At 40.9% G+C, this 20,351-nt stretch overlaps 2 protein-coding genes across 5 annotated transcripts in view; both read right to left on the bottom strand.

Annotated features, from left to right (window-relative positions):
- LSM14A (LSM14A mRNA processing body assembly factor) overlaps positions 1-20,351 on the bottom strand; it is a 56,443-nt gene that overhangs the window by 3,256 nt on the left and 32,836 nt on the right. For 2 of the 4 annotated variants that reach the window (XM_017342217.3, XM_002711503.5), the window contains exons 4-9: positions 15,303-15,425; positions 10,740-10,916; positions 10,402-10,467; positions 5,289-5,471; positions 5,002-5,173; positions 3,827-4,058 (exon numbers count right to left, since the gene is read on the bottom strand). In XM_017342217.3, the coding sequence (XP_017197706.1) occupies positions 3,827-4,058; positions 5,002-5,173; positions 5,289-5,471; positions 10,402-10,467; positions 10,740-10,916; positions 15,303-15,425 (953 nt within the window). The remainder of the gene's footprint in view (positions 1-3,826; positions 4,059-5,001; positions 5,174-5,288; positions 5,472-10,401; positions 10,468-10,739; positions 10,917-15,302; positions 15,426-20,351) is intronic. The other 2 variants (XM_008257276.4, XM_051846731.2) reach the window with 1 other exon arrangement.
- Positions 16,339-18,495, bottom strand: LOC103348446 (FKBP prolyl isomerase 2). The gene is given in 3 exon segments (XM_070063220.1): positions 16,339-18,305; positions 18,308-18,340; positions 18,343-18,495. Coding segments are annotated over 3 exon segments (516 nt in total). The 5' UTR covers positions 18,410-18,495; the 3' UTR covers positions 16,339-17,889.

The raw sequence follows: 20,351 nt of genomic DNA, 5'->3' as shown, positions 1-20,351 counted from the left end.
CATCGCTCCTTGAAATACCCAAGCAGAGGTTGGAGTCTATCCACTAGTGTGGATAAAGACTTATGCAGATAACCTCTGCAATGCATCTGAATTTTGCAATATGTGGTAGGGGTTTTAATAAGAGGTTAAAATGAGCAATGTGACATGGCTTCAAAAAACATTTGTGTTAATAACTGCATGTAGCATGCACACAGTCGTTACTCAATAAAGGTCTGTTGATGACTATTCAAAAAAAAGGAAATAACCGTTCAGTCATACTGAGAAAATAACACTATTTTTTCAAATAAAACTACCACACACTAGAGAGTATATATATTCTGTGCACTTACAAGGATAGAGTTAAATAGGTTGAAAATAAAGGGAAAGATTTTCACTCAAATTGTGTGTGTGTGAGAGAGAGAGAGAGAGTGAGCGGGGGGGGGGGGGGGTTGGAGGAAGGGGTGGTGGTGGTGGGAGTATAGATCCTAACTACGAGAGCATTCTGGGACTCCTAATCCCCAAAAGGGACTCTACAGAAGAGGTTCATGGTTTGGCTGAACAGTCAGGCTTCTCAAATGTTTTCCAACTCACAAAGTGTAAGATCTTCAAAACACGTATTTTAGATTAAGCTGTGTGCAACTCTTTCCACAAATGTCAAACTGAGGGTCTGAAGGTTTAAGAGCTCAACTGAGGTCACACTAGCAGCAATTACTAAAACTGTCATCTGGATTGAAGTCTAATTTAAACGTATTTTTTCTCAAACCAAGTTCACTCAAAGTGGTCTGCAATAAGGAGTTGCTACAGGTTCTGATATGCCTGAAAGAGGGTAAAGAGAAACCGAAGGCCTGAAGACCAGCAGGTTATTACGGCAGCTGGCAGGGCCATCTCAAAGGAATGAATGTGGTGACAGGGAACTGGGCCCTGATCTGGGCAGTAAACTGTTAGTTAACTTGGAACACGGGAAGGAGACAGAGCTGCGATGACTGGATGAAGTCAGTTTGAGGAACATTAAGTTTAAGGTGTTGGCAGGACAAAAACAAGTGAACACAGAGAAATGCATGGGAGAAGCACACAAGGTTCAAGCTGAAAAACGGATCTGAGGGGTTGGCACTGTGGTGCAGTGGGTTAAGCTGCTGTCTCCGACTCCTATGGGCACTGGATGAAGTCCCGGCTGCTCTGCTTCTCATCTCCTGGGAAAGCAGCGGAAGATGGCCCAAACTTAGGCCCCTACGGAGTGAACCAGTGGATGGAAGATCTCACTGTCTTTCCTCTCTCTCTGCCTTTAAGTAAATAAATAAAGGTTTAAAAGCAAAAAAACAAAAACAAAACTGATTTGAAGCGATAAATGCAGAAGCTCACAAAGGTAGGAGCTGGAGATCAAGAGAACACTCAAACAAGTATGCATACATGAGAGCGAATGTGCATAAATGCTCACAGGGAACAAACCGAATATTCCAAGTAGAGGACTGAGCAAAAAGACCCTGAGATAGGGGTACACTTGGAATAAAACAAGAAGGCCTACATGTCTTCAGCAGACCGGGTGAAGGAAGAAGTCCTGCTGGCAATAACGATCATAGCCAACGGACCTGGAGAAGCAGGCAGATCGTGAAGCACCTCAGAGCCTATGCCGAGGGACACTTTTATAAAAACTGTGCGTGTCTGTATGTGTCAAGACTATTACAAAAAAATTGGGAAGATCTTAGGCTGACTGAGTAGTCAGGCACTAAAGGCCAGTATTTGTGAAAAGGCTACTGAATTCTCCAAGAGGTCACTGGTAACCTCAAGAACAGTAATAGTGACAGGTGGAGGCTGGCACTGTGGTGTAGTAGGTGAAACATCTGCCTGTGCCACCAGGATTCAAATCCACTTCTGATCTCACTCCTTGCTGATGGCCTGGGAAAGCAGCAGCAGATAGCCAAAGTGTTGGGCCCCCGCACCTATATGGGAGAGCTGGAAGAAGCTCCTGGCTTCAGATAGGCCCAGCTCCAGCCATTGCAGCCATTTGGGGAGTAAACCAGCAGATGGAAGAACTCTCTCTGTCTGTAACTATGACTCTCAAGTAAATAAATAAATATTAAAAAAAAAAATAGTGACAAGTAAGAGCCATTCTGAAATTTCTAGAACAAATTCTCCCAGCTGGGATGTTGATTTTGCAAGTCAGAAGTTCTGCAAACAGCTCAGATCACTGTGGCTAAAGAGGATGAACTAATGATTTGAGGCTAATCTTCAGCAGATTTTGCTGTGGTAGCATATAGTATCAGAAGCATCAAAATTAATAGACCAGGATTGAAAGTCATTAATACTCATTTCCTTCTCCAGACATCTCAACAACAGCCAGATTTCAACACTGGGCCTGGAAATTCCTTCCAGGAGGGCTTTCTGTTTGCAGCTGCCCTCTGCTACTTGTAGACTTTTTTACAAGGAATTCTTATCACCTCTGTTATTAGTTTCCTGTCCACTACTAAAAATGAACAAACTAGGAGAGTTTATTATTAGGATAGTTACTATGATGCCTTAATTTATGTACCCCATCAAGAAGTAAATGATATGTATAAGCATACTCTCCAGAGCCACAGAATTCTCCAGTGGCAGTTCCTGAATGCCAATATGTTCTAACATTTTTAAGACCATGGTGAATAAGAAAACCAGGGAAAATGAAGTGAGTTTTCCACAAATTAAATTAAGAGCCCTAACCCAGGAACCAAACTGCTAGTTTTAACACCCAGTCACACACTAGCTGTGTGACTTGAATAAGTCACTAAATAGCTTTGTTTCTTCATTTGTAAAATGGGAATAATACTAGAATCAAGCTCACAGAACTGATATAGGGTTTAAAACATACATGAAAAAATTTAGAGAAATGCTACATAAATGTTAGCTGCCTTCCACTCTGGTACAAATCTGGTATTAAAAGCATCTTCTGTAAAAAGGTGACATTACTTTTTCATATGATGTCTTTAGTGATCTTTCCTGTGTCCCCTTCCCAAGCTATTTTTTTTTTTTTTTTGACAGGCAGAGTGGACAGTGAGAGAGAGAGACAGAGAGAAAGGTCTTCCTTTGCCGTTGGTTCACCCTCCAATGGCCACCGCGGCCGGCGCACCGCGCTGATCCAATGGCAAGAGCCAGGTGCTTCTCCTGGTCTTCCATGGGGTGCAGGGCCCGAGCACCTGGGCCATCCTCCACTGCACTCGCGGGCCACAGCAGAGAGCTGGCCTGGAAGAGGGGCAACTGGGACAAGAACCCGGTGTGCCGGCCCCCAAGCTTTCTTAAAAAGAAGAAATGGAGGGGATGGTGCTGTGGCGCCCTGGCCTAAAGTGCCAGCATCCCATATAGGCACTAGTTCGAGACCTGGCTGTTCCACTTCTGATCCAGCTCTCTGCTATGGCCTGGGAAAGCAGTGGAGGATGGCCCAACTCCTTGGGCCCCTGCACCCATATGGGAGACCTGGAGGAGGCTCCTGGCTCCTGGCTTCGGATCGGTGCAGCTCCAGCCATTGCAGCCAACTGGGGAGTAAACCATCGGATGGAGGACTTCTCTCTCTCTCGCTCTCTGCCTCTCCTCTCTCTGTGTAACTCTGAATTTCAAATAAATAAATAAAATCTTAAAAAAAAAAAAAAAAAAGAAATGGAAAAAACAAGCAACTGAGTTAATCTCTAACAGTTTTCCTTGGGGGAGTGGGAGGGGGTACTAGAATTACTAGTCCATACAATCTAATGTCACAGTTGCATAAAAGCAGAAAAAAAAAATCACACTTCTATCTTTTACTTTCTTCAAATGAAAACAGTTAATTGTTTGGACTCAGGCAACAAATGACTGTTTCTTAAAATGAGCATGTAATGATACTTACTCTATACTCAAAATCTGCAAACTCTCTGCCCCCACGACCTCCTCTGAATGCACCACGGAATCCTCGAGGGGTGGTAAAGGCACCACCTCTCCCGCTACCACGCCCTCGGCCACCACGGAAACCAAGACCTCCTCTGCCTCTGTATCCCCCACGGCCACGGTTTGGACGGAGTGGGATTCCAAACGTTTCGGCATTTAATCTTCTTTCCTCAGCCCAGGTTGGTCTTCGTTCTCTATTATAAAAGCAAATGATCTTTAGTGAAAATCAGCCTTAAAGAACATTTATCAGCAAAAATAAGTAGCATTAATTCCTAAAGAGCCATTAAAATAGGCTCCTTTCTAAGTTATCGAAAGCTATCCATAGCATATGAGTTCTTTATGTTGCTATAATATTCTGATAAATCTCATGTGAAATATGACCTAGGATAAGGGAAATTCAGATATAATGGGAGTGGCAATTGATTCCACTCTCCGTTCAGCTTCAGCAGACAAGAGGGCGAAGTTAAGAAAGGAAATCCTGTCAAGGGAAGCAAAGAGATGGAGGGTAAGTTCCTGGGTCCCCAGCATGATCCTGGCCCAGTCTAGCTCTGGTGCCTAGTAATCCAGCAAGAGTAAACTGCTGCTGGTGTCATCCATGCCTCATACCTGCAGGTCTCAGAAGCATCTCTGGCCATACTAAAATGAAGCCAACAATTGCCACTAGGTGGTGCCATTCTGCAGCCAGGATAAGGACAACTGGGCAGCCGAACCCCTGGGAACTCAGCTTGTTATGCTGGGTCCTTTAATTACCCTCACAATAATCTGACACTTTGAACCCATATAAACTACAGTATGGCAGGGTTTTAGCATATCATCAAACTTCAAAGTATTATTAGCACTTTTGACCCTGGTTTCATCTGAAATGCAACGTAGAGGGGTAAAGAAAAATGCTTAAATGTTGTATGATTGCTTCTGTTAGATGTGAACGTGTTCCTAAACCTAAGTATATGGCCATTTCCTCTTCTGAAAGAATCATATAAAGCTTTAATATACAGTGTTTCCTTTTGGCAAAATAAAATGTTAAAAAATCTATCGTGGTCATTAGATATTTAAATGTACTCATTCAATCTCGTGAATTTACATGAAACCACTTTATACTTCAACATAAGAGCACAAGAACAGCTTAAAAGACCATACCTGTTATCATCACAAGAAATATTGTCAAAGAAAGATTTAGTTTTGTCATAGTAGCAATTAGGTCCAAGCGGATCTTCTTCATCTGCATTTCCTTCACTGTTTTGTGTATCAACTCCTGAGTCTCCTTTATCTTCACCATTTACAGGTTTCTCCTGTTTCTCAAGTTTATCTTCTAATGAAAAATAAGCACATATCATAGAAGTCACTAAATCAAACTGGCAACCTAAACTGAAAAACCATGATTCACAGATCTAATAAGATTACTTTGAGTACAAAAATCAACTTACCTTTTAATTTAAGTTTGTTATGAAACTCTCTGTCGATCTCTTCCTTGTTAAATTGTGCATTTGCACTTTCAAAGTCAAAGTCTTTCTCAAATTTCATTGGACCATCTCGCCGGATACCAAACCTTCCTCTGCCACCTCGATGACCTCCACGCCCTCTCCTTGGAGCTGAAGGAGCACCTGGAACTGTGTTAATAAAGAACAGACAGAGAAATCATTTGGTATGTTGAAGGTTCAGTGGGGTTTAGACAGAAATTGTTATTGTGGGTTTTTATGTGAAGTAGTCAACAAAACACTAATAAATGGCAACATGTATTAGTAATTGTCTTCTTAAAATATAACAAAGAAATTATGTTTTACTGACACTGGGCATACTGAGACCAGCACACAGAGAATTTATAAACAATTCGATTTATGGGGTCTATACTCATGTATGTGTTGTTGAAGAGACACAACCTAACAATAGCTCTGGCAACTTTTACACTGAGTTCATGCATGCTCCTTGAAGAAGCAGCTTTGGTCTCCTTACTGCTTTGTCCCCTAAAACTTTCACAGTGCCAGACACACAGATAGTGTGTCTCAATATTTAGAAAGCAGATCACAGGTCCAACATGGGAAGTGAGATACTCAGCAGACTCATAGAATGGCGGATGTCCTAAATAGCACTCTGGCCTCAGAATCAGCCCTAAAGGCACTCGGATCTGGCTGAAAAGCCCATGAGAGTATTTCAGGCATGGAAAGCCAAGGCACTCTGGCAAAAAGATCTCTGTGAGTGAGATCCCAGTGGAAAGAACAGGTCTTCAAAGAGGGAGGTGCCTTTCTCTGAAGGGAGGAGAGAACCTCCACTTTGACTATGACCTTGTCTAAACAAGATAAGAGTCGGAGAACTCAGAGGGCTTCCATAGCCTTGGAAACTCATGACTGGTGCATAGGGAGATTATTGATGCCATAAACAGGAGTGTCAGTTTGTAAAGTCAACAACAGGAGTCACTATGCACTTACTCCTCATGTAGGATCTCTGTCCTTAGTGTGCTGTGCACTGGGGCTTAATGCTATAACGAGTACTCAAACAGTTTATTTCACTTTGTGTTTCTATGGGGGTGCAAACGATTGAAATCTTTACTTAATGTACACTAAACTGATCTTCTGTAAAAAAAAAAAAAAAAAAAAAAAAAAAAGAAATTATCAATTCCCAACTTGACTCTCACTGGGATTAAACATGACAATAGGTCTGATCTGATTTCATCATGATTTAAAAAAAAATCATCTATTATTTTTCACTTTATGTTTCTGTGTGGGAACAAACTGTTGAAATCCTTACTTAAGGTATACTAAGCTGATCTTCTGTATATTAAGATAATCAAAAATGAATCTTGATGTGAATGGAAGGGGAGAGGGAGTGGGAAAGGGGAGGGTTGTGGGTGGGAGGGACGGTATGGGGGGGAAAGCCATTGTAACCCATGAGTCGTACTTTGGAAATTTATATTCATTAAATAAAAGATTAAAAAAAAAAAAAAAAAGGAGAAAATATAAAACAAAAAAAAAAAAAAAAAAAAAAGAAAGCAGATCACAGGAAACAAGATTTATAGTAAGAAAAAGAAGTGAACACTTATCAGCACAAATTGCAAGGTAGGAGGTGTAATCTCCACGTCAGAGGTAAAACAGCAGACAGGAAGAACTAGTTCTGACTCCAACCACTTCCCACCTCACCTTTACTGCCTGTCTCCCTCTACAAGGTTCCACATCACTCAAGCCCTCTGGTATCTATATATTCCCTCTCTGTAACAGTAACAGGATTTTAGTCAATCACTTGAGATGACAAAGCAGAGCAGCACAATTTACAGTGAAAACAGCCAACACAACAGGAAAGACTAAGATAAAAAAGGAATAAAGAATAATATTTGATGTGGGTTAACTGAAAAACACACAGCACAAAGCAGTATGAATGAATTTAATGACTGTAATTATATGAAATGTTTAGCGCACCCTGACAAAGATCAGGAGTGACTAGGGGGAATAGACAGGTTGTGTTCACTGTTTGCTGAGGTTTGGCTAATTGCCTGGGCTTGAGAAAACAAACCACAAAAACAAAACAAAACAAAACCAAAGACAAAACAAAAACCCAAAAACCCACAGCAGCATAAGCAGACACTTAAATCTAGATAAGCTGGATGTTTAAAACATTCAACTTTACTATTAAAAAGTTAATAATGCCTCTGCCACACACCAGGAAATACAGCACAATCCACCTTTTAAAAAACAGTGATTTAGGAGCTGGTGTTGTGGCGTAGAGGTTAAGTTGCCACCCACGATGACGGCATCCCATGTGGGTACTTGAGCTTGGCCCAGCCTTGGCTATTGTGGTCATCTGGGGAGTGAACCAGTGGATAGAAGAGCTCTCTTTGTCTCTCCCTCTCTCTGCAACTCTGCCTTTCAAATAAATAAATAAATAAATCTTTGGAAAAAAAAACAAAAAAACAAAAAAACACACAACTTTCAGAACTCATCTCTAGCCCCCCAGTGGTTCATTAACAGACAATGAATATTCTGATATTTTTCTTAGATTTTATAGAGATCTATCCTCAAAACACTATTACTTTTTTTTTTTTTTTTAAGATTTATTTATTTTATTTGAAAGGCAGAGTTACACAGAGGCAGAGGCAGACAGGTTGGTCTTCCATCCACGGGTTCATTCCTCAAATGGTTGCAACAGCCAGACCTGTGCCAATCTAAAGCCAGAAGCTTCTTCTGCATCTTATACATGGATACAGGAGCCCAAGGACTTAGGCCATCTTCTATTGCTTTCCCAGGGCATGGTAGAGAGCACAGCACCAGCCCAAAAATACTAAAACTTTTTATTAAAGATTTATTTATTTATTTGAAAGGCAGAGATACAGAGACAGAGAGGTCTTCTATCTGCTGGTTCACTTCCCAAGTGGCCACCATAGCTAGGTCTGGGCCATTTTCTGCTGCTCCTCCTAGGTCATTTAGCAGGGAGCTGGATTGGAAGTGGAGAAGTTGGTATTCAAACTGGCACAGATATGGGATGCTGGCGTTGCAGGTGGTAGCTTTACCTGCTATGCTGGTCCCTATTCATTTCTTTATAATTTTTATTTTTAATAGTTTTTATTTTTATTCAGACACAGATAGATACCTACCCACAAACACACACACACACACACCCCTTCCATTGGCTGGTCCACTCTCCAAATGCCCACAACAGCTAGGCTGAAGCCAAGAGCCGAAACTCATTCTAGGACCCCCTTATGGGAGACAGAAAACCATTTACTTGGGTCATCACTGCTATTTCACAGAGTGTACCACTAGCAGGAAGCTGGAACAGGAAATAGAGCTAGGACTTGAACCCAGGTACTCTGATTTGGGATACGGGTATCTTAACTGCTACACCAAGCACCCGTCCCTATTTCCTTAAAATAATTTTTAAGTGACAGGAGAATGACAATTAGGAGAATAAAGGAGTTCCCTTTTTTCCAAATAAAGTAAAATATAGTAAATCAAACTGAAAACTATTCCACAGCACATAACACAAAGAACAATATACACAAAAACTTACAAGAGAATCAAAAGTGTTAATACATTTTTTTTCTTGCCAGGCAGAGTTAGACAGTGAGAGTGAGAGTGAGAGAGAGAGAGAGAGAGAGAGAAAGGTCTTCCTTCTGTTGGTTCACCCTTCAAATGGCTGCTACGGCCGGCGCACTGTGCTGATCTGAAGCCAGGAGCCAGGTGCTTCCTCCTGGTCTCTCATGCAGGTGCAGGGCCCAAGCACTTGGGCCATCCTCTACTGCACTCCCTGGCCACAGCAGAGAGCTGGACTGGAAGAGGGGCAACTGGGACAGAATCTGGCACCCCAACCGGGATTAGAACCCGGGGTGCCGGCACTGCAGGCAGAGGATTAGCCTAGTAAGCCGGCCAAAAGTGTCAATACATTTAAAAATATCCTATCTTGGTTTCTAAAAGTGAGAAAATTAATCACTTTCAAATCATTAGCTAATTAAAGTGATTATACATTATCCTTTTTAAAAATTTAAAATTTCTAAATTATAATTTACTCTAATTTGATAATATTAGTGAAACAAATGTTGAAGATAAATTATATGGACTACAAAACATAAAATGTAAAAAACTGGGGCCAGCACTGTGACATAGCAGGTAAAGCTACCACATGCAGTGCCTGGGAAAGGAGTACAAGATGGTCCAAGTGCTTGGGCTCCTGGCTTCAGACTGGCCCAGCTCCAGGCATTGTGGCCATTTGGGGAGTGAACCAGCAGATGGAAGACCCCTCTTTTTCTCTCTGCCTCTCTGTAACTCTGCCTTTCAAATAAATAAATAAATAAATGTTAAAAAAAACCTTATCGATCATAATCATGAAAAAAATTAGTTTGTTAACAATTACATAAAAAAAAAAAAAGCTTTCAGCTTCCATAATATTAAGGAGCAAACTTTTCAAACTTCTAATGTACAGTTAATTCCATTTCTGAAGGCACAGAAAACAATGAGAGCAATCAATTTTATAATGCTAACCAGAAACTGCTACAAACAAAAATAACTTGAGGAAAGCCATAGAACCATGTACTAAATATAAATAAACAAATCCTAGTACCACATAACATTCAAGAATATATTAAAAGACAACTACCTACCATCAAGTACATTTTTCCCTTTATTTAAAAATTATACCTAATAAATGGAAAAAATAGTACAGAGTAGTCGTCCTTGGGCCCAACAGCTTTCTGAACCCCAACAGTAACATCTCACATAACTCCTGTACACTATCAAAGCCAGGATACTGACACTGGTACAACATAATTAACTAAACCTTACATTTTATTCAGATGTCACCAGTTGGTGCATGTAATCATGTTTGGGTACCACTTTATATATAGTTTTATGACATTTTATCATAAATATAGTTTTGCATAACCATCACCAAATCAAAGAATTTGAATTCTGTCATCACAAAGACATGCCCTTGTAATACTGCTTTATAGTTACCAACCACTGTCTTTCATTTTTTATAGTAATTACGTGTTACACATCTAAAATGTTCTCTCTATTGAGAAGCACAAGACATGGCTTTCAGATCCAAGTAACTTACCTACTTGTCTCTTGTTATCATTTCTGAGTTGCTCATTTTCTGGTCTTGAAACTTTGTGTACTTCAGCTATAGAAGAAGACATGCATATCAAGTCAGGACACATAATCAAAACATTCTGTAAAGTTAAAAATGGAGGCAGCCCCAATCCAAAACCTATGCCCCCTCCCACCAGTTTGAGTCAAATCTGAGAGTGAATATTCTATCAGGTTCAGTTTAAACCTTCTAGGAATACTCAATGAAATGAGTGAATACTCAATGAAATAAATACTCAATGAAAATAAGGTGAGTGCAGAATATTGATCAGTCAATTAAGGAACAGTAAATAGCTAAAGTTCTACCTCGCCTGTGCTCTTGATTCTCTATTGCTTTTTGGCTGGTAGATGGCAAAGGCCTGGTTGATACAGGGCTCCTTCTCCCAACAGGTGCTGGAGCAGGTAAGTGGGCCGAGGCGGTCTGTACTGCTTGTTCCATGGTTGGGCTTTTTCTCAAAGGATCTAACTGAGGGCTTGACCGACCTAAAACGTAACCAAAAGATAAGAAACTACCCTACTGGGGATTTCAAAATAATCTAGACTCTGAAACTGTCTAGAGCTTTATTTCTCTCAATTTAAATCCTTAACACAAATTCGAGTTAATCTATTTATCAGACCAGAGCTTAACACTGGTTATCTTTAATGGGCTGTTCCTAAGGTTAAAAACAAAACAATGTATCTCCCATCTTGCTCCCACCAAAACCCTACCCCCACAACTTTATTTCCATCTAGTGGAGTAAGGTTTTTCAAAAGCTTCTGTCTGGTCTAACATTCCCTAGGAATATTATTAAAGATCATTTGGTAGGCCAGCCAAATGTAGGCTTTCCTCAATATCAAGCACCATAAGATTATGAATGGCACATTTTAACTTTTTTAGCACTTTTCATAAACGACTAAAGTGGTATCTTTATGGGTATTGTCTCTATTAAATTTCTACTATAAAAAAGTAAAGAACTAGAGAGATAGGTGAAGTTCTTCAGTACCTAAGGAGTCTGAGTAACTAAACAAAACTCAAAGGCCAGTAAGAAATAAATCCTTCGGATGACTGCACAGCAGCCATACTTAGTCCTTGCCATTTGAAATATCTCTTGGCAAGTTTTTGGCGGTGTGGGGTTTGTACTTACAAATTCCATTTTTCCTTTTATGATGTCAGAGCCTGGTCACAATGTGAACCAAAGAATGTTAACAGTGGGTCCGCCCATCATGTTTTTGTCCCCATGTTTGCTGTGAATCTGTCCAGGGAGTTCTTATATCCCATGATAGTGTACCAAAGTATAATGTTTTGCTAAACTATGCTCATTTTATGCAAAAATTTCCCAAATATGCTGCAAATGCTATTGCCCATGTGTGAAAATTTGCACTGCCTCAACTAGTGAACTGGTGAGTGCTGACAAGATAAGGGACAATTTATTAATAATATTCCCCAAGTTTATGGTTAACTGAAGTATGCAATACAAATGTGTATCACCATTTCCAGTCATTAATGACCAAGTTACCACAGCCAAAAAAAGATCAAGTTACCTAACAGAAACATCAATTTCTCCACTGATTATAATGGGGAATCATCGTGGTTAATGTAAGGTTTGGTTTATCAGAAAATATTTCACAGTCACCTATACTTAATCACAGGTATAGAGTTTTTTGAAAGGCCTATTGCTGTAATTTCTAAATACCACATTAAATGACCTGCCAAGGCTTCTGAGAAAAGATTCTGTGACTCACAGGGAGCTCAGAGGCACAAGAAACGAGGCAATCAAAGCAACTAACAAATTCATTTGTGTATTTTAAAAACCTCTTTAAGTCTACTAATCATGACACCAACTTTGTTATCAATACAGAAATACAGGTGATCGTGGACACATTATTCTGAATAAACTCAGAAGGAACATATTTCAGCATAATAAAACACATCCCTTTGAGCTAGCTTCACATTCTTATCTTAGTTAAAAGAAAATTCCAAGTGTTCCCTTTTGTGAAATTCAGAAATTTTAGTTGGTGAAATTTAAATGCAGATTTTTAGGCCTCCTTTGCCATCACTTCATATAAGTATACCTGTTTCTCTATAAAAAAAGCACTTAAATTTTAACATCTTAATTTACTGCTTTATTTTATATATATTTTATTATCAAGCAGGTAAGCACATTACTTTTAGTTTTTAAGCAGAACGTGCTACACGTCCATGTTTAGTTTTAAGAAATTTTACATTTTATTATTTGAGTGACAGAGAGCACTCTTATTTGCTGGTTCACACCTGAAGTGCCCACAATGGGTGGCAGGGTTGAAGGTGAGAACTCAATCCAAGCCTCTCTCAGATGAAAGGAGCCCAACTACCTGAGCCCTGGTGGCTGCCTCCCAGGGTTCACATTAGCAAATCAGGAGCAACAGCTCAGAACTGAACCCAGGTACTTTAATGTGGGATGAAGGTGCCCTAACCAGTGCCTTTCTTATTTTTTAAAGATTTATGTTTGAAAGGCAGAGTTAGAGAGAAAGATAGAAAGATCTCCCATCTTCTGTTTTACTCCCCAAATGGTGACAACAGCTGGGGCTGGGCCAGGCCAAAGCCAAGAGCCAGAAACTCCATCTGGGTCTCTTGTGTGGGTGGTAGGTGTCCAAGTACTTGGGCCATCTTCCGCTGCTTTCCTAGGTTCATTAGCAGGGAGTTGGAAAGTGGAGCAGCTGTGACTTTGTATTTCTCATTACTGTGACCCTCTTCTTTTTGTCACTATTACATAATGGATTAGGCTTTAGGAAAACTACTGATTTTTGTATATTCACTTTACATTCTACCTCTGTCTAGTTTAAGTCCCTTATTAGTTTAGGTTTCTCAGCGAATTCTTAACTCCAAATAGAAAACCACAGCACTGGCATATGATGGTAACCCCCATATTGATGCTTTTTCTTTTTTTTTCATGAGTTTCTGATTTAGTAAGAAACTCCAGAATAAGGCTGAGTAGCAGTGACAGCAAGTGTCCTTATGATTTTAGTAGGAATTCTTGAAGCTTTATCATTAAACTTGATGTTGGCTATGTTCCAAAGCAGCTAATATTTACCAAGCATGTTCTATGTGTCAAGGATACAATTATATCAATCATCACAATAAGTGTGTTTACTGAGAAAGCCCACTTTACAGTTTAGGAAACTAAAGCTTTAAAGGTTAAGTATTTTCTCTAAGTAAAGAATTCTTAAGAAAAAATTATAAAAGCAAACCAATAAACATCCACAAATCTACATTTATATTAGCCTAAAAAATGAAATAATACACAACAAAATGTAAATACTTGTTATTTCTGAGTAGTAAGATTATGAATACATTACATTTATATTTCTAATTCATTTATGATAAATTTTTGGGATACTTAAAATTATTTTAAATTACTATGAATAACAGTAAATACAACTACTTCAAAGTAGCTAAAAAATGAGGATATAAATATGTTCAGCATAAGCTTGGTTTTGGTTTTTATCTCAATAGCATTTAAAAGCACTGTTTTGAGAGTAGTTTGTTGTTGTTGTTTTTTTAATTACTTGAGAGAAACAGAGAGAGACACAGAGAGCTTCCCTCTGTTGCCTCACTCTCCAAATGTCTGTAATGGCTGGGGCTATGCTAGGGCCAAAGCCAGGAGCTGGGAACTCAATCCAGGTCTCCCATGTGGTGGCAGCAACCCAACTACTTGAACCATCATTGCTGCCTGCTAGCAACACCATCGGCAGAAAGCTGGAGCTGGGATTTGAACCAAAGCACTTGAACGTGTGACACAGCTTCTTAACTGGAATCTTAACTGCTAAGCCGAATGCCCACCACTATAGCATCTTCCTGAAATACTTCACAGTGCTTCATTTAAAAGGAACTTTTTTTTTTTTTTGATAGGTAGAGCCAGAGAGAGAGAGAAAGAGAGAGAGAGAAAGGTTTTCCTTCTGTTGGTTCACTCTCCAAATGGCCGCTACGGCTGGCGCGCTGTGCCAATCCGAAGCCAGGAGCCGGGTGCTTCCTCCTGGTCTCCCATGCGGGTGGCAGGGCCCAAGCACTTGGGCCATCCTCCACTGCACTCCCTGGCCACAGCAGAGAGCTGGACTGGAAGAGGAGCAACCGGGACAGAATTGGTGCCCCAACCAGGAGTAGAATCCATGGTGACGTTGCCGCAGGTGGAGAATTAGCCAAGTGAGCCATGGTGCCGGACACAATAACAGCTAGGGCTGGGCTAGGTAGAAACCAGGAGCCAGATATTCCTTCTGGTCTCCTACATGGGTAGCAGAACTCAGTACCTGCGCCATCATTTAATGTTCCCCAGGCACATGAGCAGAAAGCTGGATCTAAGCAGAGACAGAGGTGGGACCTGATCCCAGGCCCTCTAACATGAAATGAGGCATCCCAAGCAGTGACTTTTTAACCTGCTGTCCTACAATGCCTGTCCCAGGATCTGCATTTAAAAAGTACTACAGGTGATTCTTTTGTATGAGGTCACACTGAAAACCACCACTCTATATCCTTTGAGGATATGAGGGAAGATGCAATAGCATAATTGTTTTTTTTTCAGATTATATTTCACCTTCATTTAGGAGTGTTCATCTTCAGTGCTGAGTCCAAGATTGACGATACATTTAAGTGTCGTATACCAGTTATACCATTGCTTTGCAAAAGAAGTAACTCAGAGAACATCCACCATTACAGTTTCATGATCTAAGAACAGTAAAAAGGCTAAACAGTGGAAGTCATTCCATATTTATTGTGATACAACTGGGAGAAAAAACTTTAAAATAATCAAACAGAAATTATACGTGCGATTTACAAGCTGTAAAACTCTTATATTCAAAGACAACAACCACTATAGAAGTAGAGAATAAAAATATTTGACGGGAAAGACTGCTTACCTTGAGATAACTGTGTTTTTATAGCTCGTGTATCCTGTGTAAAGGCAGAACCAACTGCACTGCTTTGGGACAAAGTACCACTGTTTGATGTTTCAGTTCCAAATGATGTCAAGGAACTTCCAGCTTAAAGAGAATAATAAAAAATTTAAATCTTTTCACCTTCAATTATATAAATATAGCATTTTAATGATGATAATTATTGCCTGCCTACCCCTGTAATACTTGTACAAATTAATAATACTGAATATTAATTAAAGTGTATCAAACAATAGTTTTACAATGTAGGGGTAAAAACTATACAGTATAATATCCTTAGTTATTAATAATTTTTCTCTTTTAGATTTATGTATCTATTTGAAAGGCAGAGTGAGGGGGGTGGGGAAACAGAGCTTCCATCTGCTAATTCACTCTCCAAATGATCACAATGCCCAAGACTGCGCCAGGCTGAAGCCAGGACCTGGAACTCCAATCCAGGTCTCTCAAATGAGTGGCAAGGGGCACAAGCACATGGGCCATCTTCTGCTGCTCTCCCGGACAACAGGAATAGAAGTGGAGCAGCCAGAACTCGAATTGGTGTGCATATGGGATATTGGCATCACAGGTAGTAGCTTAACCTGTTGTGCTACAACACAGGCCCACAAATAATTTTTCTAAAGTACCTAGTATTTTCCTGAGTAATTATGCAGATGGAACAGTAAGGCCCCATATCAGAGCTGTAGCAGAAATGGTATTCTATATCAACAGTAAGGTTCAATTATTCTAAAACTAAGTATCTGCACAAGAAGCCAAATCAGGTCCACTAACAACTTTTTCAGCATTTCCAAGGGAACAGACAATGGATTCCAACTTCAAAGGCATGGCCTACCATTATGCCTAAAGTCACTACAAAAAGTCTGGGTAACACAAGAACTCCAGAAAGGATCCCATTCTCTTATATACTATGTTATGTTAATTTTCTCTAAAATGCTATAGTACTTTTGTATTATCTATTTTTTAGACTGTGCTTTCTTCTTACTTATTATTATATCCTAGTAGGTTTTATATTTATTTATTTTTATTTTCCTCTCATTTGAAAGGCAGAGAGAGAGATGGCAAGAGATCTTCCATCTGCTGGTTTAATCCCCAAATGCCAGCATCACAGAAATCAATCTGGCTCTCGTGCATGGGTGGTAAGAACTCCAACATCTGAGCCATCATCTGCTATCTCCTAGGGTGTACATTTGCAGGAAGATGAACTGAAGGCAGAGTAGCAGGGACTTGAACCCAAGACATCCAAAGTGGTAATTTAACTGCTATGCTAAATGTCCACTCCTTCTCTATATTTCAACAGCTCCTCTTCCTCAACCTCTAAATCCAACTTAAGATGGTAGTCGGTATAATCTTTGGCAAAATACAAATATAATCACATTAGTACAGTACTTAAGACCCTCTGATAGCTTCCACTGTATTCAACATAAAAGTTCAAATAACTTACCTTGGTTTTTAAGGCCCTGCCCTTTCCTGTTTCTCTCTTTTCTCATCACTTCCCTTATTTTCACCAGTCTAGCCCAACAGTTTACCTTTCTACTCTTAAAGCATATGGGGATCATGATCATGCCCTTTGCAATGTTCATTTCCAGGTAAGATAATGCCAGTTCCTTCAACAATCACTAACTTTGCATGGTCTTTAAGACACTCCCTCCTCCCTTTGGATTCCTCCTAATTTAATGAATTCTATTTGTTCACAGCCCTCTTTGAAATGGGTATCACAACACAGAACAATATGGTAGGCAATGGGAGCCACTGGAATCCCCTGAGGTGCAGCTCAGAGGGGCAGCAGCTGCAGCCAGTCCAGTAGGGGCATAATAAAACTTCCCACATCTTTGGAAATGTTGCAGGTTGTGCTTCCTAGAATTCTGTGCGAAGCTGAACTCATTCTAATATTACCTCCTGTCTTATAGACATAAGACACTTTAATGATAAGTATTCACATCTCCATCACGCTGTGCTTCTCCACCCAAACTGAACCTCCACTGCTTACCCTGTGGGTCAAGCACTCAACAGTCAGCAAATTCTTCCATAACCCCCATCTCTTCTCCTAGGTCCTCTCCCTACTCTAATTCGACTACTGATTTACATCCATAAGCCACCTCAAATTACTGCTTTATTTGAGGGTAAGGTTTATTTTCTCCACTTAGATAACTGGCTGCTGTAACATTATGTGTTAAAAGGATGTTTCTTTCTCCATTAAATTACAAAGGCACCTTCGCTGTGAATTAGTATTTGAGCAGTTCCTTTTCTTTCTTATAGGATATATAAAAAAACAATTTGATAGGCAGAGAGCATGTGTGTGCTTCCATCTGCTGATTCACCTCCCAAATGCCCCCAACAGCTGGGGCTTAAGACAGGATCTAGGAAATCAATCTAGGTCTCCCACATGAGTGGCAGGAATCCAATCACTTGAGCCAACACTGCTGACTCCCAGGGTCTGCATTAGTACCAAGTTGGAGTTAAGAGCCAGAGCTAGAGTCAGGTATTGAACCCAGGTACTCTGCTTTGGGACTTGAGCATCTTAACTGCTAGGCTAAATCCCTGTCCACAAGTAGGTCTATTTCTTTTTCTTTTCTTTTTTGAGGCTCTGAAGGTGTTTCTCTTTTTCTGAACAGTCTGGTCCCTGGGGGGCCCTACCCGCCCCTGCCCGGCCCAGCCACAGCTCCGCCCGGCGCTCGACCTTGAGCAGCTCCACCTCGAACACCAGGGCTGCACCACCTGGGATCTTGGGAGGAGCGCCCCGCTCGCCATACCCCAGCTCCGACGGGATCACCAGCTTCCGCTTTTCCCCCTCACACATCCCCAGCAGCCCCTGGTCCCAGCCTTTGATGACCTGGCCAGTGCCCAGGGAGAAGACGAAGGGCTGCTTCTGGGGCAGGCTGCTGTCAAACTCCGTCCCATCTTCCAGCTTCCCTGTGTAGTGCATGTGCAGCACGTCCCCTTTGGGCGATCTGATGGGACAGTGGTCCACCACTTCTTGACCCCGATCTGCAGCTTCCGCTTGCCTCGGCCCCCATGGCCGTTGCCAGGGCGCTCAGGCAGATGGACAGTACCGTCAGGACCCAGCTGAGCCTCATGTCTCTCCTCGCTGCGCCCCCGGAGTCAATCCCGGTCGTGCTGCCGCCTCCAGGTCTATTTCTGTATTCTCTATTCTTTAACTCTGGTATGTCTGTCTGTCTGTCTGTCTGTCTATCTATCTATCTGTCTATCTGCCAAAAAGGCACAGTTCTGATTACTCTAAGTCTTGAAATTGGATAGTACAAATCTCAAAACTTCTTAAAGATTTTTCTATCTACCTAAGCTTTATTTATTTTTTTTAAAAGATTTATTTATTTAAAGTCAGAATTACGGGGGTGGCGGGGCTGAGGGGAACAGAGAGAGATCTTCAATCCACTGGTTCACTCCTCAAATGGCCCCAACGGCCAGAGCTGGGCCAGGCTGAAGTCAGGAGCCAGGAGCTCCTTCTAGGCCTCTTAGTGGGTGCAGGCCCCAACCACTTGGACCATCCTCTGCTATTTTTCAAGGTGCATCAGCAGGGAGCTGAATGGAGCAGCTTGAACACAAACCGGTGCCCATATGGGATGCTGGTGCTGCAGATGGTAGCTTAACGTTTAACTCACTGCACCACAGTGCCAGACTAGCTATCCTAGGCTTTGAATTTTCATATAAATTTTAGAATTAGCATGTCAATGTCTATTTTTAAAAATGTCTACTGGGATTTTGACTAGAATTATTCTGAATTTGTAAATCAGGTTGGGGAAGATACCAGCTGAAATATATACTCATTAGCACAGGTTAACCCTCCATTTATTTAGATTTTTAATCTCAGTAGTGTTCCTAAAGTTTTTTGTGGAGCCAGATTTTCTCAACTTTGGCACTACTGACATTTTGGACCAGATCATTCTAAGTATTTGTTTGCTTGCTTGTTTTTTGGTGGGGCGGGGAAGGTGTTATCCTAGTATCCCTGGCTTCAGCTTACAGGATACAAGTAGTATTCTCTAGTTATGGCTATCAAAAATATCTGTAAGGGCTGGCGTTGTGGTGTAGTGGATAAAGCCACTGCCTGCAATGCTGGCATCCCACATGGGCACCAGTTCAAGTCTCAGCTACTCCACTTCCAATCCACCCCTCTGCTATAGCCTGGGAAAGCAGCAGAGGATGGCCCAAGTCTTTGGGCCCCTGTACCCGTGTGGGAGACCCGGAAGCAGCTCCTGGCTCCTAGCTTTGGATTGGCCCAACTCTGGCTGTTGCAGCCATTTGGGGAGTGAACCAGTGGATGAAAGACATTTTTCTCTCTGCCTCTAACTCTGCCTTTCAAATAATAAATAAATTAATCTTGAAAAAAAAAATCTCCATATACTTCATTGCCAAATGTTCCCTGAGGAGAGTAAAATTAACTCCATCCATTAAGAACTACTGTTGTAGAGGCTTCAAAAATATTTGTTATATTTATTTCTGAGTGTTTGATGTTTGTTGATGCTACTATATACAGTATTACGTTACACATTTCACTTCCCAATGATCTGTTCTAAATCAGATGTCAACCAACTTTTTCAATAAGTGGCCAGATGGTATGTAAAATATTTTAAGCCTTGTAAGTCATATGAGCTCAGCACCGCCTGCTCTACTCTGCCCTTGTAGTACAAAAGCCTCCATAGATACATGTAAATAAATAGGTGTAGCTGTGTTCCAAACAAATTTCATTCACCAAAAGGAGGCTGGCTGGATTTGGTTTATAGGCCAGCTTGCCAGCTGTTTATCTAAAATACAAAAATATAGTTGATCTTACGTATTTACCATGTATCTATTCACTTATCATGCTTAATTCACAAATTTATTCTAGTGGTCATATTCAATATTCCTTTGTATATTCAGTACACTCAATCATGTCACCTTTACATAAAAATACTTGTCCACTCCCCAATTGGCCTCAACAGCCAGAGCTGCGCCAATCCAAAGCCAGGAGCCAGGGGCTTCTTCCGGGTCTCCCTCATGGGTGCAGGGGCCCAAGGACTTGGG

Source organism: Oryctolagus cuniculus, chromosome 18 (genome assembly GCF_964237555.1).
Source record: "Oryctolagus cuniculus chromosome 18, mOryCun1.1, whole genome shotgun sequence".
Classification (NCBI taxonomy): Eukaryota; Metazoa; Chordata; class Mammalia; order Lagomorpha; family Leporidae; genus Oryctolagus; species Oryctolagus cuniculus.
This window is presented reverse-complemented; position numbering and strand designations above follow the sequence as displayed.